The sequence below is a fragment of the Pezoporus flaviventris genome, unplaced genomic scaffold (genome assembly GCF_033815535.1).
Source record: "Pezoporus flaviventris isolate CSIRO_AGI_PZ_B2104156 unplaced genomic scaffold, CSIRO_AGI_Pfla_v1 ptg000036l, whole genome shotgun sequence".
NCBI lineage: Eukaryota > Metazoa > Chordata > Aves > Psittaciformes > Psittacidae > Pezoporus > Pezoporus flaviventris.
This window is the reverse complement of record NW_026892584.1, coordinates 9,636,365-9,662,883: the sequence shown is the minus strand read 5'-3', so window position 1 is coordinate 9,662,883 and position 26,519 is coordinate 9,636,365. Positions and strand designations below refer to the sequence as shown.

The window sequence follows — 26,519 nt, the reverse complement described above, 5'->3', positions numbered from 1 at the left end:
GCTCCAGTTTACACCCACTGCCCCTTGTCCTATCACTGGACATCACTGAAAAAAACCTAGCTCCATCATCCTGACACTCACCCTTTACATATTTGTAAACATTGATGAGGTCACCCCTCAGTCTCCTCTTCTCCGAGCTAAAGAGACCCAGCTCCCTCAGCCTCTCCTCATAAGGGAGATGTTCCACTCCCTTAGTAAAATATCTGTTTCCACTCCCTTAATAAAATATCTGTTTCTTACCAGGCATTTCTGCTCCTTAGCTGGCACAGACTCATGGATTTTAACTGTAATATTTTCATGTTCAGAAAATCTATGGCCAAGGATGAGAATTTTGATTGTGCAAAAGAAATTAGGAGTAAAGGGAATTCCATTTTTAAGATGAAAGGAGGAACTGTTAAAATGGTGGTCCTTACTGATTTAAATACTCCTGTTCTTATTTCTGCAAAACTTGTGATCAAATGCTCTGGGGAAGAGTCTGGGGCTGGAAGAGTTTGACCTTTAATGCATATGTAAATATGACTTTCAGTCGTGTATAATCTCTCCCATACAACAGATCTGTGGGTGTCCATAGGGACAGAAAGATCATATGAGTCTTTATTATATATCACAAAAAATCACAAATCATTCCTGTCAGTGTGCAGAGTGCTGCTAATGAACAAATTTCATTCCTGAAGTAGTATCTGTGATGGATGTGAGGTTGTAAGAAGTACAGTAAGTAAAGTAAAACAAGGTTAATCTAATCTCCTCCATAAAGCTGACAGGAAAAGAAACCATGTATTTAAAGTGAAAGTAGACAAAGTAGGTAACAGGCCTCTCTTGTATTTCACTCATTCATTTGTTAATTCTGAAGTTTCTTCTTGAATTTTAGGAGACAAAGCAATATTATGAGCTAAAGTTCAATGTAAACCAAAGCCTGATGTAACATGGAAAAGAGAAAGTGGGTACCAGTGGAATGTATTTTAAGAAGTATGTGCCAAGGTAACACACCTTTTATTCTTGCCATTAGCTCTTTCTTTTTTTTTTCTTTTTTTATTCTCACAATAAAAACTGTAAAAAAGAAAAAATATATTATTCCTTAGCAGTAATAAAAATGTCCCTGTTTGCAGTCAGTCTACTGCAATAATTCTACTTTAAAATAATATTTTCAAATACTTTTTTGTTTCCAATCTGAACGCTGCTTCTGAGATGATACAAATAACTACAAGTGTGCTGTGTCCACTGATGCCATCTACACTGTCCCCTTGATCATAACTAAAGGTAAGCTCTAGAGGTCTGGCTTGACTAGTAACTAATAAATGAGCTTGGAAGAACTGTGAAGTTAGACAAAATCGACAGTCTTTGCAGGATAGATTTGCTGCAAGTAGAGTGGGGTGAAGCAGGATGAAAGACTCTACCCCCTGCTGACTTTAAAATGAGCACTGTGTGTCTTGCCCTTTGCATCCACTGCACAAAAAGAACATGTTTCCAAAGGTACAAGCATTATGCTTATGGGGAAGAGCCTTTGTGTTCCCTGTACTCAATGAAAAAAAAATGATATGAAGCATATGTGTATGAAATACGTGGCACCACCAATGTGAATGGGAAATACCTCACACCTACAGTCTTCTTGTGTCTGACAAACTCTGTTACGCTGAGAGCGATTGGTAATCTGCATACTCGTATACATGAGGCTCTGTGTGCAATATCAAGATCTGAAACAAACATTTGATGGTTAAAATTGGTTGGCCAAACTGTGACCTACTTTCTTTTCTTGTATGTCCTTGCAACATTCGTGATTCACTAGTCTTTTTAGGCTCAAACATAAATATAACACTGTACAAGCCATAAACTCACCCTCAATTACCAGAGTATCTATGTGAAAACACCTTTCATAAGACAGCAGTCTTCAGTTTGAGGCCTAGTTATTACACATAATAAGCCAAATTCTCCACTGATGTCAGTGTGGCGGGGGGGTGAGTCACTACTGACTTTGGACCAGTTTTAGTGGAGAAGATGGGAATGATAAAATGCACCTTGGCACCGTTCTTTTAGTGGAAGTGAACTTTGCATAAACAGTGTTCCAGGACTTGGGAGTGATAGGCCTGGGCATAATGACAACATTCCTTCTTCATCTGCATATGCTTCCTACAACCAGCCAAATGCGTGGCTGCTCTTTGAAAGAACCCAACCACATTAGGTACAGAAAACTTGCTTTAAATCAACACCAGGTAAAACCGATATTGCCCATCTGCCCTACATTTCATTGCAGTAGGACAGAGCTTTGCTGTAAGTACCATTTTTTAAATATAGTACTTTTTAATAAAGCCTTTAGCACAGCTTGGGCACAGGCTATTTGGTAGTATGGTAGATTACCTTATTTAAGCCAAATAGTGACCCTGTGCCAGGCACTGCAGCACTCTTGATGGATAACACAGGAAGATGTCAGCCCTCCTTCAGCTTGCCAAATGGTTCCACGTATGCTTATAGAGGTTCCCTGCAACCATTTGCTTTACAATGACCTGCAGCAAAGGAGAAGAAACAGCAGAGCTAAGACAGAAGAACTGAACAGAAAAGCAGTGTGTCTGTTGGTAATTAGCTTCATGGGATTATGTGCAGCTTTCACTGAAAATAATGAACTGTAGCTTAATTTCCACTGAAATTGAAGGAATAAATTGATCTTTCTCCTATCACTCCAGAAAGAAATCAAAATTACTTCATTGATGTCTTGCTATTTAGTGTAGGAAATTTGAGATCAGAAACTAAAAATAGTAGAGTGAATGTTTATCTTTTTGGTATTTTAACAGGTGGGTCCCTAACTCCTGGTAGAACTGAAACCACTGAAAGACAGCAGCGTTTGAAATCCCCCTGCCAAACAAACTTCACTTAGAATTTCAGCGGGAAAGAGTTGAAGTTTGACGATAAATATGAAATCATCACATCTGATGATGGCTTGACCCACACTGTGAAAACTAAGAGTTTTCAGCTCAGATCAGACTGGAGATCTAGTGCTGAACGCTCTGCTCTTCATAAGTAATGCAAATTAAGCATCTTTGGGCAGTTAGTGGATCAAACACAAGACAGTGAATTTGAGCTGCAAAATCCATAAAGCTAAAATGCAAAACCTCAGAGGCTGGGCTGAGAAAACTGGAAGCCCCAGTCTCATAAACCTAGTATGTGGACTAGCAAGCAGAGGAGCATCAAGACCTTTTCACACTGGAAGTCCCAAGCCTAGAATGTCTGCTGCGCAGAAACCTATGTTATATCTTGCAAAAGCCCAACCCATTTATTCTGATCCATGAAGAGCTTACTGGTATGTGCCATTTTTTTCTTGACAGCCCCTTGCCCTTTTCCAGGGGTTCTAATTCAGTTTGTCAGTGATCTTAAGAACACTCAAACAAAAAAGAAAGGAGAAGCCTGGTGGGAGTGTGTGCTGGCTTCTGAAGATATCAGCCTGAAGAGGATGAAGAATGGACGAGTGATTGAAAGGTCTCCAAAGTACACCATTGAAGCATGAAGGGAAGAGAGGACAATTTATCATTAATCTGCTGAGCCGAGTGACTCAGGAGATTAGCACAGAGGTCGTAGGCTATGCAAGACAGTGACCCCCATGAGCAGTGACAGTGTAACTGGAAGGTAAGTGTGAATGATTCAAGAGGAAGAATAGGACACTGAAGAACGGTGTAGAGAGAGTGTTCTCCAGTGAACTCTTCAGGCAGAGGAGCAGTGCTGCTTTGCTATAACAGCTAGGAAACTGACATGAAATAACACTACCCTGTAGTCTATTTACGTTTAATGTGGAATAAGCCCTCAGTCTGTGCCCCCTCTCAGTAGCGTTAAGGTAATAATTAAGAACTTCCCTTTGCTGTATAAAGTGGTAAAAACATAAAGCAGTAAATCTTCCATTAAAGTCCTTGCACATGTCACCTAAACCAGCCTAGTAAAGTGTGCCATGTGTTTTACTTTAATCAGGGTTGTCCTAGTGAATTCTTATCATATTCTTTAAAGTGACCCATGGGACGTTTGACTGCAGTCTGCTGAGGACCAGCAGGACAACATGAGGCTGGTAAATATTTAATATAGCATTTGTTTGGGGAATTAGTTTTTCAGTAGCATTATTTATGCTATAAATTTAAGTCCATGATTTTTACAGAAAGACATAAGGCTATTAAGATCAGGAAGAAAAGTTGGAAAGCTTAGCTTCATGCTGTAGGCTGGAGAACAAAAGTTAGGGCGTGGATTTCAGTGGCTGTTAGTATTTGAAGTTACTTCTGTTGGTTGTGAGCCAGCTTTGGACTGTGCCAGCAAGTTTTTTTATTCCGTAAGAAGTGCAGCATTTTAAGACCATTTTAAAATGAACTATGTGGAAGGAGAATAAAATGATACTGGTGTATCTTTCACAGTTTCAGGAACAACTGAGTATTCATAAGTATGGTGGAAGCTTCAGGGCCAAAAGAAGTTCAGCTGTGAGGTCAAACAGATTTTCTCACATGGAAGATCGATATGCTGCTGTGCCCACCCTTGACAGATGTCTCTGTGAGGCTAGCTCTTCCTAATAGTGCTGCATTTTCTATGTCAGGTAATGCCCTGCAAACCCTGTCCTGATGTACAGAGTTGGGTGGAGGTCACTTTGTTAGTTGCATTTTGGCCAAGTATCTCTCATTTTCCTTAAACAGTCCAGAAGGGAGTGGCATCCTAGTGGCGTCCCTAACCCTGGCTTTCCAGGTGTGAAGATTCTGTGGCCAGGGTTAAGTGTGGCTGGCTGTAGTGGGCAAGGAACTCCCAGCTCCTGGAAGATGGGTACCAGGCCTGGCATGTGAGTGCTCTCTGTGGGCCATGGCCACAGTGACCTGAAGGGACAGCGTGAGCAGGAGCTTTCTCTGACTGCTCCTCTGAGGCAGAAACCACTTCAGTGGCACGGGTAACCTGGAAAGCTGTGGCTGAGCTGCCTCTGACTCCTGTGTCACACTGGAATTGCAGCCCAGTGTCTTCGTTATAGATTCATCTTTACCTATGCAGAGTTCAGTTTCAGATACCAATATTATGTAGGCAGTAGAGGAAGTGTTTGGCAGATTTGACAACTCCTCTGGACCAGGTATGGGTCTGGAGCAGTTCCAAGAGGCTGTCCTCTGCTTCTGCTTTTGTGTTCCTATTGCTTGCATTCCCTCCAGTGAACACATATAAAGAAGGGTAAAAACTACTTAGGAGCAGCCTTTCTCCTTTCCCCTTTCTTCCCAGGATGTCTGATTTACTGAACTGCTCTTCTGAAGGCCTGCCCATTTTGTTAAGAGGTCTCCTTGCCATTAAATACCTCCATGGTGTTTGAAATGCTCAGCTGACAATCATTCTTCACAGTGTTTCTGTTCACATGCTTCCATCAGGATTTCTTCTGGAGACATTTGCAACCATGAAGAATTTGTGTGTGATGTTCATGCTCTAACTGGAGCATCCTGCCAAGCTCTGTGTTGTCCCGAATGATGTGAAGATGAAAGGAATATGACTCAAGGATGATTTGCCATCCTTGAGTCATATTCCTATCCTGATGATACCATGGCTATGCCATGCCCATGGTAACATCAGTAAGGCTGCAAATCCTAGTGGGACGTTTTCTCCAAATAGCTACTGTGATGCTTGGCCTGGTGCAAATAAAGAGCTTCTGACTAAGGACAAACAGATGGACAGATCAGACAAGAACATACCTAATCTTTCCCAGTCTACTGCAGCCTCAGTCTTACTATGTTTCGGCTTTGGATCTTGGCCTTTTCAAAATCTTCCTTCCCAGTTTCCTGCAAAGGCACTTTCGTATTTGCTAGCCCATTTTTCTTAGCCGATAGACTTGCATCCTTTCGCACAAGGCTGGCTTCTCACTACCCACCGTTCTTCTCTGAAGTCTCTGCTTTTCACAGTAATGAGTAACTGTGTTCTTTGAGTGATAATGCACACCCTTTGTTACGTGCCATGTGGCTCATCTAGTCAGGTGCACAGATGACTTAACACTGAATTTGTTTTATCCATAGATCACAGAGCATTTTACCAGCGTAGGAGCTAGAAATCCTGACCACTTAGTCATTATAGAATAGGAAACTGATCAGAGAATTCAGGAACAGGGTTGGAAATAGTGTTTGTTGCAATGTGGCTTGATTCCTGCCTTAGTCTTCTTGTCACATTACGGACATGAAAAGCATCTGGATAGTGAGGCAGGGAGCCATTCACAAACTCATCATTGACAGAATGGGAAAGGGGTGTAAAGGGAGGTAGACATTCAGAGCCAAGGGCACAGTTGCCATTAGAGGTAGCCACCCCATCTCCTTTACTGCTTTTTAGAAGCTGTACACAAATACATGCAGAATCAGTGCTTCACCAGGTCTCCTTACATGGGCCTGTACCATTTTACTTGCTTACCTATGCGCATGAGCAAAACCTCTTTCTGCTTCTTCTTTCCACAAAGGGAGAAAATTGAACAGTCATACTAGTTGATTTTAAGTGACTAAGCATAGGTTTCTGTGTTTATAAATCAGTGATCAAGAATTTTGGCCCGAGCCGTTACTTCAAATGTCAACAGCAACAAGAAAAAAACCTTTTCTGAAATTACATCTAGAAATACATAAATATGTGTATTACTCAGCTCTTGGCAGCCAGATGGCGCCAGATGGACTTTCAGACTTCCCTGCAACACGGAAATAAGCCTCTTTCTGTCTGCTCTATCAAGGCAAGTTGGATAGATACTGCTGCCCAGACAGTGAGACAAACACAGCAGTAAGGATGCTCTGTCTGCAGCACTGAATATTTATCATACCTGTATTGCAGTAAAAACCCATCCACAGCAAAGCCTAGATACAGGGAGGGTTAATTTTCCTTCATTCAAAGATATTTTTCAATGCCTTTTATGACTTTCAGTAGAAGATTGTAATTTCTGAACATACAGGTTGTGTGACAAAAATAAAAGGAAAAACACAAATTATGTTTAGGAAGCTAGTTATTTTTCTTTATTGTTACCAGGAAGTTCTTATCATTTTCCCATATTACTCTTAACAAATGAGGGAGAATTTTCTTCACAAGCACTACCTAACTTTGACTCTTTATGATGAGCATAGATATATATCCCAGTGTGGCTTTAGGGATAACAGCACAAAAGACTGCTTCTTGTGCCTTGCAAGATTGAGGAACTTCCTGGAGTCAAAACTCCAGGCACTAAGGAAGTGAGGAACTCTGGGGCTTGCTATTTCCCCAAGGTCCCCCTTGCTCTGGTGAGCTGAACAAGTAAAGGAGGGCAGCCAGCTCCCTGTACAAGAACTAAATTAATTGAGTCAAAACATACTGAAGATTTTGAGTATCCCCGAAGAGTTTCATGAAATACAGAACTCGTACTCCTTAATGTTTTTACTGTAAATGAAGGGCCCAACTTTAGACAACCTTTTCTGGGAACTCGCCGCCAAAGGAAAGATGTTAGGCTATAGTTGCAGCTCCAGCTTTCAAATGTCTTCTTTTCTTTCCAGATTCTCCTGTTATTGAAGAATTTACCCTCAAGCTTTTACTGCACGCAGCCTTACTGTGAAGACTAGCCACAGCAAGCATCAAGGTGCCTTTTGAGGCAAAGCCAGTAGCCAGAGTCACATGGTTCAAAGATGGTATTGAGGTGACAGAGGAAGAGAAAGTGGTGGTGGAGAAAACCGGTAACTGTGTCAAAACTAAAACCAGCAAGTATTGCAGCCGTTATGTAAAATCACTGTCAAATTTGTAAAATCACTGTGGCTTGGCTTCTGGCAATCCTTATCTCAGGTTCACTGGTAGGTCCGAAATTATTATTTTATAACGGGACAATCACTGTTAGATGTGTTTGGTTGCACATGCTCAAGTTCAGACTTTCTCTTTAGAAATCTTACAGCAGGGCAGAGACTGAGTTACCAAATCAAGTTATTCAAATAGTTTAGTTTTGCTGTAATCTACCCTGACATACCCCATGAGAAGATATAACCCTCTAAATAATAGGATATGACCCCATGTCACTCTGGTCAGCTGCTCACACTGCAGACAAACCAAAATCTCCACAGGGAAAAGCAGAGTTCCTGCAACACATGAGGAAAATGTGAAATGAGATGGAAAGCACCCAAAGGCGATGGAGGAAAGCAGGTGACTCACTTTGTCATGGAGAGGAAGATGGCTGGAGGAAAAATCGTGGATCGAAGTACAGGTGGTGAACAGCTACACTACATTTGCTGTGGAAAAGGTGAAGGAAGGGAAAGCCTAGTAATTCAGAATACGTAACATCAACTCTGAGGGCCTCATTGAGCCCCTCAAAACAGCAGAAACTTTTTCTGGAGAATCTGTTAGCCAGCTGGTTTTTAGTGGGGTTTCACAGTCCTGTTTCCCATAGTTTTTGTCCTTTTCCTGCTTGCCAGTCCCCAAAAGAGCACTGTACCCTGTGCTTCAGGGGACAAGATTTCAAGGACAGAGCTTAGAGGCTGCTCCATAACCAGGATCATGGAAATACCCAGGTCCTTTCACTGCAGGTGTCTTTGGACTCGGAACCCCCTCAGAATGGACTGACCACAAGAGAGGACTGACTGATACACTTAGTGTCAATTCTGTAAGCTTAGTAGAGTACAGCAGAAGTGAAAAGTGTGTTTCTCTAGAAAATACTGTGTGGGAGGAGAGAAAAGGGAATGCTTAAAATCGTTTTGTTTCATGTCAAAAAAAAAAAAAATCAGCAAAAAACTATCTTGGTTAGAAAATGCTGTTGAACTATCTTCTGGGAGTTATAGTTCAGGTACCTCTTGCTCTTATTTTTTCTTTTTGGATTGGAATCCACAGTGAAAGGAGATTTGCAGTCCCCTTTCCCCAAGGCCAGAATGTAGCACAGAAGACACAGTGCAAAAGCAAGTCTGGCCTATTGTAATTACCACCTGAAGTAATATATATATAATTTTTCACCTAGAACATTGCATTTCTGTCCAAACTTCCTATGGATTAAGGAAGGCATTTCTGAGCTGCTCTGTAATGCATTGCAGAAAGAGATGATTTTTGAATAAGTGCAAGAATTGAAATATTTCAACAGTGTTTAGAAAAATGTTAGTTAGTTTTAGAAAAATGAATAAACCAAAACATACAAGTTACCCTCCTTGACTTCTTGGCATCTTATATGGATGTACATAACACATCACACAATTTGGAGTCAACGAATTCTGATTGTACTGTGCTAATTTGATTTTCTTTTTGTAGAGCCTCTGAAACAGGTGTCTCAGCCTCAAGTTGTAGATGTCAGGAAAGAATCTGTCCCCATCACCTGGAACTCCCCAGCCCTGGATGGAGGCTCCCCAGTGAAAGATTACGTTATAGAAAAAAGAAAGAAGGGCAGCAGTCTTTGTTTCCCAGTCACCAAAGAGCCAGTCCAAGGTCAGACTAAGATTACTATCTCTTTTATGTAGGCAGAAGGACAATTAAATAAGCTTTGAATGAAAAGTGGAGTTTTGATTAATCAAGGAAAACTTATTCATGACATCCAGCAAAATACACCTTTTGACATACGCTGTTCAAAGTGAAATTTTCAGCCCTCAAATAAGAATGGCTTGATACCCATGAGGGGGGCAAACACTCAGCAGCTCTGAAAGTCACATCTATGGATTTGGGTGCCTAATTTCAAACATATTTTTTACATTTCTCCCTATATAAATTTGACTGCTTTTACCCAACTTAGACCAGAACTGAATTAAACAAGTGACTGATTTTGTTGTATCCATATATTGGGTTTGCATGGCAAAGTTTTGGTCGCAGGGTAGGCTATACGGATGATTTCTGTGAGAAGGTGCTAGAAGCTTCCCTTATGTTCAGTAGAGCCAATGCCAGGTGGCTCCAAGAGTGACCCACTGCTGGCCAAGGCTGCACAACGGTGGTAGCGCCTCTGAAACAGCATAGTTAAGAAGGATAAAAAGCTGCTGTGCAACAGCAACCAGAGAAGAGGAGTGAGAATATGTGAGAGAAACAACTCTGTAGACACCAAGGTCAGTGAAGAAGGAGGGGAAGGAGGTGTTCCAGGCACTGAAGCAGGCTGGAGCAGGCTCCTGGCAGCACATGGGGACCCATAGAGAGAGGAGCCCACGCTGGAGCAAGTTTGCTGGCAGGACCTGTGACCCTGTGGGGACCCATGCTGGAGCAGTCTGTTCATGAAGGACTGCACCCCATGGAATGGGCTCACACTGGAGCAGTTCATGAAGAACTGTAGCCTATGGGAAGAACCCATGTTGGAGATGTTTGTGAAGGACTGTCTCCTGTGTGAGGGACCAGACACTGGAACAGTAATAGAGTTCAAATTGTTCTGTGATTCTGTTATTCTTCTCTGAGAAGGAAGAAGCAGCAGAGACAATATGGTGAACTGACCACAACCTCCATTCCCTGTCCCCCTGCACTGCTGAAGGAGAGGAGACAGAGTTTGGAAGTAAAGTTGAACCTGGGAAGAAGGGGTGCTAGAAGGTGCATTTAAGATTTGGTTTTATTACTTATTATCCTACTCTGATTTGATTGGTAATAAATTGAGCTAATTTCTCCAAGTCAAGTTTGCTTTGCCCATGATGGTAATAGGTGAGTGATCTCCCTGTGCTTATTTTGACCTACAGGCCCCTCTCCATTTGAGGAGGAGGAATGATAGAGCAGCTTTGGTAGGCATCTGGTGTCCAGCCAGGGTGAACCCACCACAATTCATCAGATAGCAACCATATGATCCATGCTTAGCACAGCTTGTATGACACATGGGAGTGTTCCTGTCAGCAGCAGTATCTGACTAACAAGACTTTTTCTTTTCCTTTTCTGTTAATATTTTGGTTCTTTCTTGGGTTCTTTTTCTGTCTCATTCAAAGTGTTGGAATTTAATATTAAGTTACAATCAATCACACTATCCAAGAATATCCTCCTTAAGATACCAATATTATTCATGGTAAATAATGGAAACAGTTTTTAAGATAAATTATTCAAGGGGGTTTTACCCTTTTTATCCTGAGTGTGGTTTTGGGGGGGGGTGGTTGTTTGGATTTGGGTTTCTTTTACTCAAATGGGGGTTTAACCTCGGTTGAAAGCTTGGCTGCTCTATTGAGTCATCATGGGAAGTCCCACTGAGGTGGAGCAAGACATGAGGATATTTTTCCTCAGCATGTATGATTACACTAGGCTATAGACCATAATCTAGTGGAAAGCAAATTATACATTTTTCCTCATATTATACGTATCAAATTTCCATCTCCTCCATAGGGAGAGAGATACAAAAATGGTGCAGGCCACTGGAGAAGTGAAGGTTAGACCTAGTTAAGGGGCTCCCTAAACCCCTGAAATTTGTATTGTTCTCCAGCGGTCTATGAGCTGAAATTTCTTCTTGGTTTATATCAGTCCAAAAACAGTAAGTAAAAGATTAATGATTATTGGGAACACTTTTATGGGTGATTAGAGAGTTGTGTAATTGCAACGTGTGTCTCTAGGTACCAGATTCAAAGAGGATGGTCTTCTGGAGGATATATAGAATCATAGAATAGTTAGGGTTTAAAGGGACCTTAAGATCATCAAGTTCCAACCCCCCTGCCATGGGCAGGGACTCCTCACACTAAACCGTATCACCCAAGGCCTTGTCCAACCTGGTCTTGAACACTGCCAGGGATGGAGCGTTCACAGCCTCCCTGGGCAACCTATTCCAGTGCCTCACCACCCTAACAGGAAAGAATTTCCTCCTTATATCCAATCTAAACTTCCCGTTTAAGTTTTACCCCGTTACCCCTTGTCCTATCGCTACAGTCTCTAATGAAGAGTCCCTCCCCAGCATCCCTATAGGCCCTCTTCAGATACTGGAAGGCTGCTATGAGGTCTCCACGCAGTCTTCTCTTCTCCAGGCTGAACAGCCCCAACTTTCTCAGCCTATCTTCATACAGGAGGTGCTAGAGTCCCCTGATCATCCTCGTGGCCCTCCTCTGGACTTGTTCCAACAGTTCCATGTCCTTTTTATGTTGTGGACACCAGAACTGCACACAATACTCCAAGTGAGGTCTCACAAGAGCAGAGTAGAGGGGCAGGATCACCTCCTTCGACCTGCTGGTCATGCTCCTTTTGATACAGACCAGGATATGGTTGGCTTTCTGGGCTGCAAGCGCACACTGAAGCCAGCTCATGTTCATTTTCTCATTGACCAGCACCCCCAAGTTCTTCTCTGCAGGGCTGCTCTGAATCTTCTCTGCCCAACCTGTAGCTGTGCCTGGGATTGCTCCGACCCAGGTGTAGGACCTTGCACTTGGCATGGTTAAACCTCATGAGGTTGGCATCAGCCCACCTCATAAGTGTGTCAAGGTCTCTCTGGATGGCATTCCTTCCCTCCAGGGTATCAACCGAACCACACAGCTTGGTGTCATCAGCAAACTTGCTGAGGGCACACTCAATCCCACTGTCCATGTCAGCGATGAAGATGTTGAACAAGACCAGTCCCAACACCGATCCCTGAGGGTCACCACTCGTTACTGGTCTCCAGCCGGACATTGAGCCATTGACCACAACTCTTTGTGTGCGGCCATCCAGCCAGTTCTTTATCCACCGAGTGGTCCATCCATCAAATTGATGTCTCTCCAATTTAGAGACAAGGATGTCACAGAATGAGCTCTGCGTGATAGCTGTGAACTGTGCAGGCCCTGGACTTCTCAACATGCCCTTTGCCTCTCATTGCAAAGGAACTCATCAGTATGTTTCTCTCACTATTTAATGTCTAGTTTTCCTGGTATTTTCTAGTTTTCATGCATGCCGTGACCAGGTCTATGCATTTATGAGTGAAGTCTGAGGGACAGTGGCAATCCAGCCTGGCTCAGTGTGGAGAGTATTATGTTTATAGCTTAACTAAAGGTTAAGGAAGGCCTTAATACTGTTGGCTATAAATGTAATTATAAATGCCTGGAAGTATGATATTATTCACTTAAAACCTTTAACTGTTAACATAAGAATGTGGTAAGAGATTCCCACCTGGGGGGAATTGAGTATATGCAAACAGCAGAGATTGACATGATAAAGATGCCCTGAGGTATAGGTACCTTTACTACTTAATAGTCATATACAGGTTGCCAAAGGCCCTAATGTATGATGAAGAAACTTTCTTACATATCTTATTATGCTCTTTCATCCATCTCCCATCACCTCTTTAAAAAAAAAGAGAAGATTCTTGCAGAATTTATGGAAGTTGGTTACATTCTTTTATTTGAATACTTGATTTTTAGTTCAGGAATCTTGTAATGGACACACAGCCTTAGTAGCTGTACATAAGGTAGGGAAAAAAAAAAACAACAAACAAACCAAAACCAGAACACCTGTCCAAGTGTGGAAGCTGATATAGCTAAAAAATAAGAGAATACTATGTAATAGTACAAGTGCCTTGAAGTTAAATAGTTACTTGGATGGGAAAGGGATTCAGGATCCTTTGCATCAGGAGACACACAGAAGCAGTTTAAAGCCTGAAGCTAAGATTCTTCAGTTGAAGACTTGGATTATCTCATATTAGGCCTAGGATTATATATACTGTCCGTATGCATCATATTCCTTGTAACCCTGTGTGCTCATTCGAGTGTTCTGTATGAAAACAATTAGCATCAAGTCTGTCAAGGCATGCTGCACTGGCTGACTTTTTTGGTTTGGGGTTGGGGGTGTCATTGTACTTTAGCTGAGACTTTTAGAGCAGAATGTGGATTTGGATACATAACCTGCTATTCATTTGATTAAAACCACATAAATATTTTTTAATATTCTATCTTTTCTTCTTCTTGCATATTATGGTGATCTACCTAGAATGCTGAAAGGTGGACTAAAGAGCAAAAAGTATCTCTATTTTCAAAAATGACCATTAATTGGTGTTACTGTTATCTTTGGCAAATAAACTTGAAGGATATTAACAGGATCTTGCAAGCCAGTAAGTTCACTAATCCAAGCAGTCCAGATAGCACCAGACTGCTTTATACAGGACTATAAGACGGGTTTATTAAATAAGGCAGTCAAAGCCATACAAGACAGGTTATAGGAAATGTACTGCAGAGCTTACCAGTCAGCTAGGAAGAGACAGAAGCAAAACTTTAATGCTAGACACCTCTCCCAAACACATGAGGATTTTTCTTAAATGGCCAACCTTGGAACAGAGTCCTACAGTATGTGCTGTGTTAGGAACTGCATTGTTTTGTTGGGCAGAATTTGCTCTGTGTTTACTAAGGCTCCTTTTACCCTAAAACCTTGCAGGTTCAGCATCTTGAAATAGGAACAGCTCTATATTCACATATGCAAGCATAGGCATGCCGGTAGAGTTGTGTGTTACAGCTCTCTTGCTGTCACAGTGCCTCCAGGACTGCCGAAGATGGTGGATTTTTCTAACTCCAGCATTCTCTTAGCCTGGCTGGAGCCAGACCATGAAGATGTGATGTCGGGATACATACTAGAGATGTGAGCTGAGAACACCAAGAAGTGGACAAAATGCACCAAGATATCTATCTCTAGTACCACGTGTACTGTGGGAGGCTTGTAGGAGAAACAAATACTATTTCTGAACCCAAGCTTTGAATGAAGCTGGTATAGGAGAAGCAGTGGAGTTACAGGAAGCAATTCTATCAATGCCACCTTCAGGTGAGACCTGCAGTATCCATCCAGCTGCAAGTCCCATCTGCCAGCTGTTACTTCTTCTTATGTAATATGTTTTGTAAAGGGTTATCAAATTAATCTTGCACAAAAGAACATTCACCATCCCAGCTCTGCTGCTTTTTACTGAGTTTTCAGAGGTGCTGAGGGGAGATGGAGAAGAGCGCAAGCTGTGCTTGTGCCAAATTAAAATCATCTGCCATCCTTCTTGCTGAGCTGTTCTCTGAATATCAGCTGTAACAGCAGTTGTTTCTTCCACCATCTGACCTTTCACACCACATCTCACATGTGATTACAGAGGTCACTGTTGGAAGATTCTCTGATTCCTGTCATGGATACTGTAGTATGGGTTAGGAGGGTGGGTACTACAGCAAATAAACTATCGTGTTTGAAATGGTGTTTGTTGTAAATACAGTGGTGCTGAGACAGGATTAATATTCTTTCAGGTCCTCAGTTTGAATGGGATGAACAGTAAGGTGCCAGCATGCTAAAGGTGAAATAATATTATCAGAGGTCATGCTTCAAAGACACTAGTTACATCTTGAGAATGAATGTATCATGACCTGCCATGAAATCCCTAGATAGCTTACTCTTCGAGGTAGCAAAGTATTTAAATCTTTATTGTTTATTATTTAGAATTGCTTAGTTATTAATTATGAACTCAGACTTTTTTATGTCTAAAACACTTCCAGGTAACCATGGTGCTGACTGCCCTCGGTAGCTATAACACCAGCAAGAAAAGATTCATGAGTCATGTTACATAGTGTTGATTCCTATACAGTAAAAGGACAATCAGGCTCGACTGAGGAAGTCTCAGAAGTCATATCCAGGTGATATTGGGAAAAGAGCTTATGACATTGCAACCCTTATACTAAGTGCTTCTGCTGAAACAGTTTGAAGGTTTCTTCTTCCAGTCTTCAGGCAGGACTCAACAGTTTAAAGAATGGCTTTACATTTCTTTACAATCTCTCTTTTAATTTTTAACTTCTCTCTCTCGTTGTTTTTCTTTTATCCACCCCATAGGTTTGATATGACTGTGAGGCTGAAGAGCCACATGGTGGTTTGTGTTGGGACAGCACCATGCATTTTTTGAACATGCAGTTTATTTTTTGAGCATTCAGTTAACACTAACCAAAGTGAAATCATTCTTGAGTAAACCTTGAGTGACCCAGGGGAGTCACTGAGTTATAAAGACAATGCTTGATGTCTCAGCACTGTCCTTTCTGAGGTACAATTTCTATTAACGTGGATATTGATCTCATTTCTGTAGAGGCTAAGGGCACCTTCTGTGCTTTCCTTTTTTTTTAAGCATAGACTACTGCATGAGCTGAGGCTCTACAGTACTTTGCAGAATCAGCCACAGTGTACAAGTTTATCTGTATCACATCAGCTGTTTTCTCTCAGCTTTCACAATGCTCAAACTAATGAACTGTAGTATGAGGTTTATGTGGCATCTCCCAGGCTAATCAAGTTCTATGCATTTTGCTGAGTGCAAAACCTTTACAGCTTGAAGAAATCTCTAGGACTGTTGTCCTTGAACTATTTTTCTGTCAGGCTGATCATGTACAAGTGGCTCTTGTAGACACAGATATCTCTTTTGTGCTCAGAGATGTAGCTTGTTTCTGTTGCCTTCTGAGCCAGGAAGCAGAACACTATAGCTGTATGTTTGCCCTGGCCAGGACTCGTCACCACCACCACCAGTGATGTGGCAAAAAGAAGGCATACCAGCATGAGGGAGCACAAGAACCATTTGCCATCCCTATTCACAAGACCAGGCAAATGGTTTCTGACTAGTACCAGATTATCCTCAAGAACAGTTATGGAGAATGCCTTTATGACATTCAGATGCAAGTTGCAGGTACAGTATAGAACAAACTTGATCATCTTGGTCACCTCTGGGTACTGACAGGAGGTATTCCTCTGTTGACAGAAATTTCACACAATTTCTCCATCAATACTGGAGTTGGGGAGGTTGGGTTTTTCCCTGGGGAAAAAAGCAAAGAAAAAAAAAAGAATTATCCCAATCATACACACCCCTTATCTTAAAAAAGCCACAGGAGCAATCCAAAATATTTCCACTCAAGGGGAGAAAGACTTCCTGGTCAGAAAGGATTTTCCTACCTCTTGTCACTGTGTTTCTTAAGTCCCATCTTCACACTAGGTCAGAGACAGTTAGCTGGGCCAAGCAGCATGGTTCAGAGCCAAGGGGTAAGGAAGGTGCTTCTAGGGCTTTGGTCACTCTGTCCAATGTGGAAGGAATTGGTGAAGCAGTTGTTGCTCCAGACATCACCAAATGCTGCCTTGTTTTTCATGCCATTACTTGATCGGGCAAATCCCCCTAACGGCGCTAACACAACAGTGTCTGTCCCCTCAGCAGTCTGGTGACATCATTTCTATTGCAAGTGGGCCTGTGACAGCCAAGTGGAGGCAGGCTGGCTTGCTCCTGCTTAATGAGATGGCTTACTGCTCCTGCTTACTTAAGCTCCTGCTTACTGCTTGCTCTTCCTTGCTGAGAGACTCCTGTTACTGTAATGATTTGTTGGGGGTTTGGAACCTTTGCAGTGTACGTTGTACTTACCAGCTCTACAAAGAGTGCTTTAAAAAACTAACAGACTTCCTTTTTCATGAGACGGGAACTACATGCACAGGGAAAATTGGCCCTCAGGTTGCTCAGGCTAGAAGAAATCAAGGAAAGAAATACTTCCCTAGACACACAGGGACTATGGAAGGGAGGAGCTGAACTGAAAACATTTTAACCTCAGAAAAATACAGAGGAAGCGTCCCAAACAGAAGAAATCAGTACTTAAATGTGCTCATTAATTCTTAGATTTCCCCTGACCACCTGCTGATGTGCAGCTGGTTGAAGAAATCCCTAATGCCCTAATGCTGTGACCCTAAATCATAACTCAGGGGTAGAAGATGACTAGCAGACAGATAATTGTGTCCTGAAATGTGATATCAGTTCTGCCACATGGTTCACAGCCGCAGAGGTCTACAGCAATAAGTACACTGTCACAGGCCTGCTCCCAGGGAGGAAAGACTTCCGAGTTATTGTCTGCAGTCTCACTGGGGACACTGACCCTCTGGATTCACAGGAGCAGTGGTACATCTCCAAAGACAGAGGTAAGCATAAAAAGCCATGACAGCACTGAAGGAAGACAGGTTCTCTTGCACATAGGACTGTGGACTAGCTCAGGCTCCCTCTATGGCCTTAGGTATATCACTAAACTATTCTGCACCTCAGGTCCCCACCTGGGGAATAGATGCAAGAATACCTCCAGGCCTATCCTATCCATTTGTTGTTAACCTCTTCAGGCTTCCTTTTACTGCATGCATGTGTAGCACATTATGTAGCAGTTCATACCGATGCTGTTTAAAATTCAAGGGGCCATCTGTGTACGGAGAAGGTGATACTGGCATATCTTAACAGAAGATTGGCATTGCAAGTCGTTTGTCTTGTAGCATATTTCCAGTCTGACTGGGATTTGTTTCCTAAATAAAAAGCAAACAAATCTGTCACACGTAGGACACTGTGTGACAGTATTTCTGGGCCAAAAGCTATAAGAATTCCTGAAAAGTATGTTAAATTAAACACTTGGAGGTCATCCCACCACGTAAACACCTCCTTTGTTCAGCCACTCCCTGCTCTGGCCTAGTCAATAATAAGGATGTCTTATTAGCAGGACCTCTGGAAAAACCTGAACGTGCCCCAGCTCATCAAATCTAAATGGTAAGTGAGAGTCCTGCCCAGTCTGGGGGGCAAAGCAGAATGTAGTCACTCTGAGTAATGAGACCCAAGCCAAATTTTTTTGCTTGGCTTACTCCTGTTACATAATATAGTAGTATGAAACAAACTATATATTAATACATATTTTCAGACAGTATATATATTTCTTCAGAAGCCTATCCACATGCTGCTACAAGTCTTCTAATCCCATTAAGCATAATGGGCAATACATTAAAATAACAGAATAAGTTGTACCTTAAGGTGAGCAACGAGGTGTCAAACTGTGCATTTAACTATCAGTCTTCCTTGATAAACATAACTAGACCATAGGTATGTTACTTCAGCTACATGTGCAGCTGAGAAAGAGCACTTCCAGTTACGTGGCTATGGTTGTGTTCTTGTGTAGAGAAGTACTCCAGGCCTGAATTTTACAGTGTCTGAAACAAATCGTGTAACTTCTTTGTATGTAGGCAAGTATAGGGGAGTAGTAAATGGAGGAAAGCTGGGTTGTTTGTACCTTGCAGTGCATTCCCTTGAACATTCCTTTGATAACAGCCTACCTGTTTTTAGGCAGGACACAAGCAGATGAGAACTGATTTCCTATTCTTCTTTATAAATGGCAAGTCACATGGTTTATTTGCACAAACCTGAGAGATGGTAGAAAAGCTCTGAAGGATAAGAAGGAGATAAATTATTTTCTGAGAATGAGTTATCATAGGAGAATTTTGCTATACATTGCTACATTTAGGATCCAGGGATTTATCTGAAGGGTCTTCATTCCAGTGCAAAAGTTGATAATAAAGACTTCAAGAAATGTGTTTAAACAGGCTGAAAGTGGAAGTTTTGCAGTGGACGCTGGAAAATAAATTGCACACTCACTTTCCCTTGATTCCCTCAGGGCATTCCGTAGACTATTAGTGCCTCAGAGAGACACCAGCAGAGTAATATCCCTTCCTTTACAAGATCACCTTTGGTTTTCTTTGCTTTGGTTTGTACTTGGGTGTAATTTAATCATGCATTTCTAAAGTGCTTTGGGAGCCAAATATCCAAAAGCACTTTACAATTTAAAGGCGTTAGTGAGAGAAGGCATCAATATATCCCCATGGAGCAAAAACATGATACCTTATTTACAGACCAAGAAACAACGAAATTAATTGCTTGCTTACAGTTGCATAGATTGATGAGAGAATAAGATTTTTGATTCCTTCTGCTCTTGCTTTTCAGTTTGTATTTGTTTACATGTTGATATAGGTATGCTGGTCAGATGCTAACAGTAATGTGGTGTATTGTTTGTTCTTCCCTGAATGAAATCGTTTCCCTGAGTTTTCCCTGGTGGCAAATAAGGCCCAGGTCATGAAATACCATACCGAAGCTCTTTGGATTTGTACTTGTGCAGAAGACTCTGTCTTGATGGTGCTGGCTCTGTGTTTGTGTGTGCAACAGGCAGTGCAGTGCGAAGCATCCCACAGTGACTCCATCCTCAGCAGAGTGTTTTGGCTTCAAGATGGGGTATCCCAGGAAGATCTCTGCTTCCTTGTTTCGTCGTCCCATTGAAGAATCACAGAGTGAGTCATGGCAATGACTATGATGTGAGCTGTGCTTTCACCAGCAACCCCTACCCAACAATGATGCTGTACAAGAGCAATATTAGTATCACGTCCAAGACTAAGTTGTGGTTCATCTCAACAAGTAGTGTTGTCTGCTTATCATCCCTACAACTTGCAGCTGCAAGCTGATCATCTGATCATCTGTGGTAAATCAGTTTTGCAGCCACTGTGATTTTTTGGGTCTCTCCAGGTTGAGTTAACAATAGATTTCATGTCTTAGTATAATTTACACCCTGCCGCTTTCCAGGGCGAGTACACTTACTGGAACTGGCACTGGGGATCACACTTCCCTGAGCCAGTATGGCTCTGGTCTTTGTCCACAGAGGAAGAGATTGCTCAGTTTGTAAGTACTGCAGTTTCATATCCAAAACCACAGCCTAGTTCTGACTTTGCCTTCCTCTGAAGTTACTGTGATTTGTCTTCAGTTGCTTGAAAGCAAAGTAGTAGATCTCTTAACATGGTCTCATGAATTGCCTAGATAGCTCAAAAGCAAGTATGGGCATTTCTCAGTTCCTAATCTGCCTGGCTCTGCACATGTGGCATACTTAGCACCTCCAAGCAGTCAGCTGGTAACATTCTAACAGCTTTGTCCATTTTTTGCAGATACCACAGACACTGCACTGGGTAAAGCAAGTAAAAAATTGTAAGACACAAAATGGAAGAAAATAAGACACTCCATATCCCACTCTCCCTCCCTATTTTTTTCGATGCTGGAAGCTACCACCCACTGAAACTTTAAATCAGGTTGTAACACCTTGGTTCCAGCTGTCTCAAATTGGTCCTGTAAGACTGTACACTTCCAGGTGCATAGGATGACGTTTTACTACCAGTAACTCATGTCTTCGTGCCACCATGCCCAAACTTAGAGCTTGCAGAGGGGTTTTACAGCAGTGCCGCAAAACAGCTGTGTCCTGTGATGTTCATCAGGCCCTGCTTAGCTCACCCTGCTTATGATTAGCCAGGGAGCATTCAAGGTTAAAAAAGAGCAAGAATCATCCATCCTTTGTCTGTCATGACACTGAAATGTTTTCTCACTTCTCCCTTTCTAGAGAAAGGCCCTGGTGCCTCAGGTGGCCTCTTAAAGGGAACCAGAGAGAGACACTCATGAAATGAAATGGTGTGAAATGAAACTGATACAGCACCAATAATGAGGGCTATATTTGGAAAGATCTTTTATGGTTATTTTTGTCTATGATCATTGCTTCTGGACAGCCTGCTGACAGCTGCTGAGTCCTCCCCCTTCCTAGGTTTAGTTCTCTCCACTAATGCTGAAGTAGCTCACTGGGGGTCAGTGGAGGGAAAGGATGTGCACGCTGGGTTTCCTGCTCTGATTTTGCAGCAAACGTTTCTGTCTTTGTGTGCAGGATACATGCAATACATTTCTTTCACTGAAGCCAGCCACTAAAAGACTGAAAGAAATTCTTTACCATTTTTTAAGAATTCCTGGTTTTACTTGGTCTCTCACTTCCCACACTCCCTGATACACTCCCCCCTGAAGCCACAGTTTCAAGCCACAGCGGGGGGACAGCTTCCTTGTCCCTAAAATCAGTGGGAGCTTTCCCTGGTCTGGCTGTCAGCCAGACTGAAGCAAGAGGAACCCTGGCAGCACTGCTTATCTAGGTTCAGGGAGGGCAGGCAGGCCTAAGGGTCGCAGGAACAGCTTGCTTTCCCCTAGATCTGATTGTTCCCCTAAGACCCTAAGTCTTACCTTCTGCCTTCCCACACAGAGCTTGTTGCAGTGACACTGTTACAATAGGAACATACCTCTTCAAAGGTATTTAAAGCAGGCTGTTTCCAAGCAGAGGCTTGTGAAAGCACTGTGTGGGTGAGATGCCAATTTATATTCAGATTCTTTAATGGCAGCCTATTTTTGAGGCCTCCTGAGGCTCCTCTTTACCTTGACTTGGGCAGCCTCCTGGGAGGGTCTCTCTGCTGGTAGGGCTATTTACAGCTGAGTGAGGTGGGAAAGCAGGGGTTACAGTAAGAGACTGTAAAACTGACTTTAGGAGATAGCTTAACTGACCTTAACTGCAGGTTTATTTTAGATCTCAGGAACTATGTTCTTGCTGATTTTAGTTCTGGAAGAGGAACAACTACTGCCTTGAGTCAGGTGCTAAAAGACATACCAAATGTGAAAGTGGTATTTGTTAGGCTCTTTCAGATCAGGACTTGTAAGACTTTTGTTAGGGACTGTTTTTTAAGAGACTTGCAATGGCATTTACTTGGTTACAGGCTTTCATAAGGGAAAGGAGTAAGGAGCAATCTAAGGGATGGGCAAATCTCCCAGTTTGCGTAGTGGTGCAGGAGTCTCAGCTACTGATTTCTATGCTGATTTCATGGGAGCTAAACCTCTCTAATGCCTGTCTCTGTTCATCTGAATGTATTGTGGTGACCCTGGCTGGATGCCAGGTGCCCACCAAAGCTGCTCTATCGTTCTTCCTCCTCAACTGGACAGGAGAGAGAAAACATAAAAGGCTTTGTGGGTGGAGGTAAGGACAGGGAGAGAGTATTCACCAATTATTGTCATGGGCAAAACAGACTCAAGTTGGTTAAATTAGTTTATTACTAATCAAATCAGAGTAGGGTAATGAGAAGTAAAACCCAATCTTAAATACACCTTCCCCCATCCCTCCCTTCTTCGCAGGCTCAACTTTACTCGCAAATTCTCTATCTCCTCCCTGCAGCGGTAGAGGGGGACAGGGAATGGAGGTTGTGGTCAGTTTACCACATGTTATCTCTTCTGAATCTTCCTCCTCAGGAGAGCTCCACACACTCTTCCCCTGCTCCAGCGTGGGGTCCCTCCCACAGGAGACAGTCCTCCACAAACACCTCCAGCGTGGGTCCCTTCCATGGGGTGCAGTCCTTCAGGAACAGACTGCTCCAACGTGGGTCCCCCATGGGGTCACAAGTCCTGCCAGAAAACCTGCTCCAGCGCAGGTTTCCGACAAGGTCGCAACCTCCTTCATGGAGCTTGGGGTCCTCCATGGGCTGCAGGTGGATATCTGCTCCACCATAGACCTCCAAGAGCTGCAGGGCACAGCCTGCCTCCCCATGGTCTGTATCATAGGCTGCAGGGGAATCTCTGCTCCAGCGCCTAGAGCGCCTTCTCACCTCCTTCTGGACTGACCTTGGTGTTTGCAGGGCAGTTTCTCTCATGTATTCTCACTCCTGTCTTCAGCTGCAGTTGCCCAATTGCACAGCAACGTTTTCCTCTTCTTAGATATTGCTGATGGGGTCTGCCTTGACCAGTGACAGGTCCATCTTGGAGCCAGCTAGCATTGGCTGTGTTGGACACAGGGGAAGCTTCCAACAGCTTCTCAACAGAAGCCATGCCTGTAGCCCGCCCCACTACCAAAACCTTGCCACACAAACCTAATACAGGTATGCTCTTCTGTCTTCTCTTAAGGAAAGACACCTACATTCTTCTGCTTACCCATGTTTTCAGTTTTAACCCTTTTCTTAATATCCTCAAAACCAACTAGGGCATTGCTCCACCTCCATGACACACACCAGCATATTTCCTGTTGTTGAAGCTCAGAAGGGGTGAATGCAATTTTACTTAGGCTGCGAAGTGGCAGGCTGCAGAGAACACAAAGCCTGTGAGACCCAAAGTGAATTATTAGAAACAGTGGTGAACTGAACAAGGAGAAATGAGAATGAAAATGAGAACTCCCTAAATGTAGCCCTTCACTTCCTATAAAAAGTGCTGCCAGTCAGCTTTTTTCTTTATATAGTGGAAAGCTTTATAAAGCTTTATATAGTTTTTTAGTCAGAACTTTGTGAGACTTGGACTCAAAACATAGCATTGCTTGCAGTAAACTATGGTACTTTCATTTTTCTTTTTTTTTTCTTCTTAAAAATAGGGCGATAAAAGCCTCCTGGACACAGTGACAGAAAGTTTGCAGAAGACAAAACACAAGATATAATTAGTGGAACTTGCTCTTCCTGGTTCAGCATGCAGAACAACATTGCTGTGGCTGTGTAGTTTGTTTGTGTGGCTCAAAATGCAACTGCCCTTGGCTTTTGTAATAGTCAGTTAAACCAAGTAGCAGAGTGGGGCTTCTGCTCAGCAGGGATGCTAATATTTCCATCTTACTTCCCTCTGAGTGGTTTCAGACAGCAGGGTATGTGTTACATTTCTAATACTATCTGATAATGTATCTTAATGGTAAGAAGCCAAAGATTGCAGTTTTCATGTATGTTTGCTTCTTCACTGGTCAATGAGAATCCTGCTTCTGAGTTCAAGAGGAGCCTTGGGTGCTGTCTCCATGTCTCCAGATCCCTCAACGGGACCTCCATGATGATCTAGGCTTCATTATGTCAGATTGTATATAAACATGGAGTAAGCCACAAATCTGAAGTACTTAAATCCTTGCAATGTGAAGATGGTAAATACAGTCTTCAGCTTTGCAAATGAGGGGATCACTTTCTCAAAAAGCTAGCTGTAGAAAATAAAACTTGAGATTCCTAAAGAATCCAGGAACCTCCGTGCTGGTGGCCAAGACTAGATAAGGAATTACAGAATATCTGAACTATTGTAGGATCGACAGATTGACAGATATATAAATATGCATTTATACACATCATTGGTGCTGGTTCTTCTAGTGAATTCTTCCAGGAGCCAGCTGTGGGATAAAAGCATAGTAATGGCCAGCCACAGCCACACACTCAGTCTGAGAATATTTTGCCACCTTTGTTTCATGTGGAACAAGGAAGGTGTGAGGAAATGGGACACTCCTCCCAGCAGGCCTCTAATATTTTAAAGGAATTGTAAACAACAAAATTAAAGAAAGAGGGAAGAAGCACCCTCTTCACCTGCTGTTAACCCCTTTAGGCTGCTTTGAAAAGAATTTGGTAGTATTTCTGCTTGGAATGGGTTCATTTTCAAATCAGGAACCACTCCTGGGCTGGGAATAGTTACACACACTGTGTTTCTTTGCTACAAATCCTTGAAACCCATTCCATTGGTGACACATGGCCTGGTTTGGGGTTAATATAACCAAATATCTGTGCCACTGCATCAAACAGCTGAAAAAATTGGCATCATACCCCAACCAGAGAAAAATGTTCATACTACCCTACTTTTTTCCTCCTGGAAATTTTGCTGGTGGGAGGGACAGGGGTGAGAAAGATTTGGCCATTTGTCTGGGATTTCTGGGCACTGAGCAGGCTTCCCAGAGCAGTCCTTTGCAGCAAGCTGCCTTCTCCTTGGAAGTGCAGACAAACAGCTGTTGTACGTGGGACTCGCTGCAGCAGCAAGGGGTGAGTGCGCTTCAGGGCTCCACATCCCAGGGCACCTGGGATGTGTTATAACAAGAGCTAGGTGCCATCATCACAGTGGTGCATAGTCAGTTTGTGTTGGATGTGCTCTATGGGGTTCATGTGGCTGTGTTTCAGGGTTCCCCAGACAGAAATACTGCAGCTTTCTGGGACGGTCAGTCAGCTTCAGTGGGGTACTGGGCAACTCCAGGGCAGAGTCACGTAACTAATGGGTGTAACAGTGGCACAAAACTGCCCGCCACAAAGGTTCAGTTGGTTACTCCATGCCGAAACTCTCATAGAAACATAAAATGAGCAAGGAGACATTGTATCTGGACAGTAAAAATACACAGTAAATTAATATTTTTAATTGCTGTTACACAGAGAAGAAATGAGAGAAAAATACATTCCAAACAAAGAATTAAAATAGTAAAATCAGCATAAAAATGTGTTAAGAAAAGATCCCAGATCAAGTGGCAGTACTGCATGTGGTGACCTTTATAATCACAGTAAAGGAAGTAAGTGCTAGACACTTTCAGACCTGTCAAAATGCTTGACTCCCAGAGGAGAGCAGCTGCTTCAGTCATGTCTTTCAGTGCACTCTGCCTAAAATGCATGGAAGAGGGGCTGGAGCAAAATGCTCGCACGGGCAAAAGACAGGGAGATTAGTGTTCAGAACAGACCAGCCAGTCTGTGGTCTCAGCCATGCAGAACTACTGCTTACCAATGGCATTTGCTCTTTCCTTCCTTGTTTTCTATAGCAGTTGTTTTGGTTTAGTGGTGGTTGTTGTGGCCTTCTAATTTTTGGCATTTATTCAACAAAGCATCAGGTTCTGCTGGCATGACTCTGCCAGCGCCATAAGGTTGGAGCAAACCTCCCCAGGTGTATTAGGAGCAAGGCCTCCTGGTCCTACAGGAACATGCACAAGCAAGGTCTAGGTTCATGTTTGTACTGATTCAGCATCATTGCCCAGCAGGCTGGCTTTGGCTTCTTGCTTTTTATTTGTCAAGAAAAGTTTTTTCTTTATTTCCTGATGCTCTCTCTCTTCTGACTGATCCAAATTGGCCCAGTTGTGCTCCCACTGCTGTCTCAGTGGCTCAGCCCCTGCATCCCTCTTACATGAGGCTGGCCTTGTGCTTCAGCCTCACTGTTGAGCTGTCACACCATTCCAGTAGCTCATCCTACAGCAGCATAGTGTCACCACAGAAACAATACAAGCCACAGAAGTTTTGGCATTCCTGCCAACTGGCCATCTTTTTTCATTTGTAGTCTATCTAGAGTTGTTTAATTTTATTCTTTACAATAAGAGCAAAAATAAAAT

The 26,519-nt window shown here is 42.7% G+C and overlaps 1 protein-coding gene and 2 long non-coding RNA genes across 4 annotated transcripts; all 3 read left to right on the top strand.

The window, feature by feature from the left end:
* Window positions 1-220: 220 nt before the first annotated feature.
* On the top strand, window positions 221-3,602 carry IGSF22 (immunoglobulin superfamily member 22). Its single transcript, XM_061463059.1, is given in 4 exon segments — window positions 221-978; window positions 1,186-1,257; window positions 3,315-3,481; window positions 3,483-3,602. Coding segments are annotated over 4 exon segments (393 nt in total). The 5' UTR covers window positions 221-923; the 3' UTR covers window positions 3,582-3,602.
* Window positions 3,603-3,774: 172 nt separating this feature from the next.
* On the top strand, window positions 3,775-11,474 carry LOC133274204 (uncharacterized). Of its 2 annotated transcripts, XR_009745064.1 has the most exons (5): window positions 3,776-4,555; window positions 4,653-4,897; window positions 7,473-7,677; window positions 9,198-9,369; window positions 11,439-11,474. It is a non-coding gene; the product is annotated as an uncharacterized LOC133274204 (long non-coding RNA). The 2 variants fall into 2 exon arrangements; XR_009745063.1 differs by lacking the exon at window positions 11,439-11,474 and having other exon boundaries at window positions 3,775-4,555; window positions 9,198-10,976.
* Window positions 11,475-12,581: 1,107 nt separating this feature from the next.
* LOC133274205 (uncharacterized) lies at window positions 12,582-20,803 on the top strand. Its single transcript, XR_009745065.1, has 3 exons — window positions 12,582-12,682; window positions 15,628-17,727; window positions 20,542-20,803. It is a non-coding gene; the product is annotated as an uncharacterized LOC133274205 (long non-coding RNA).
* The last annotated feature ends 5,716 nt before the right edge of the window (window positions 20,804-26,519 follow it).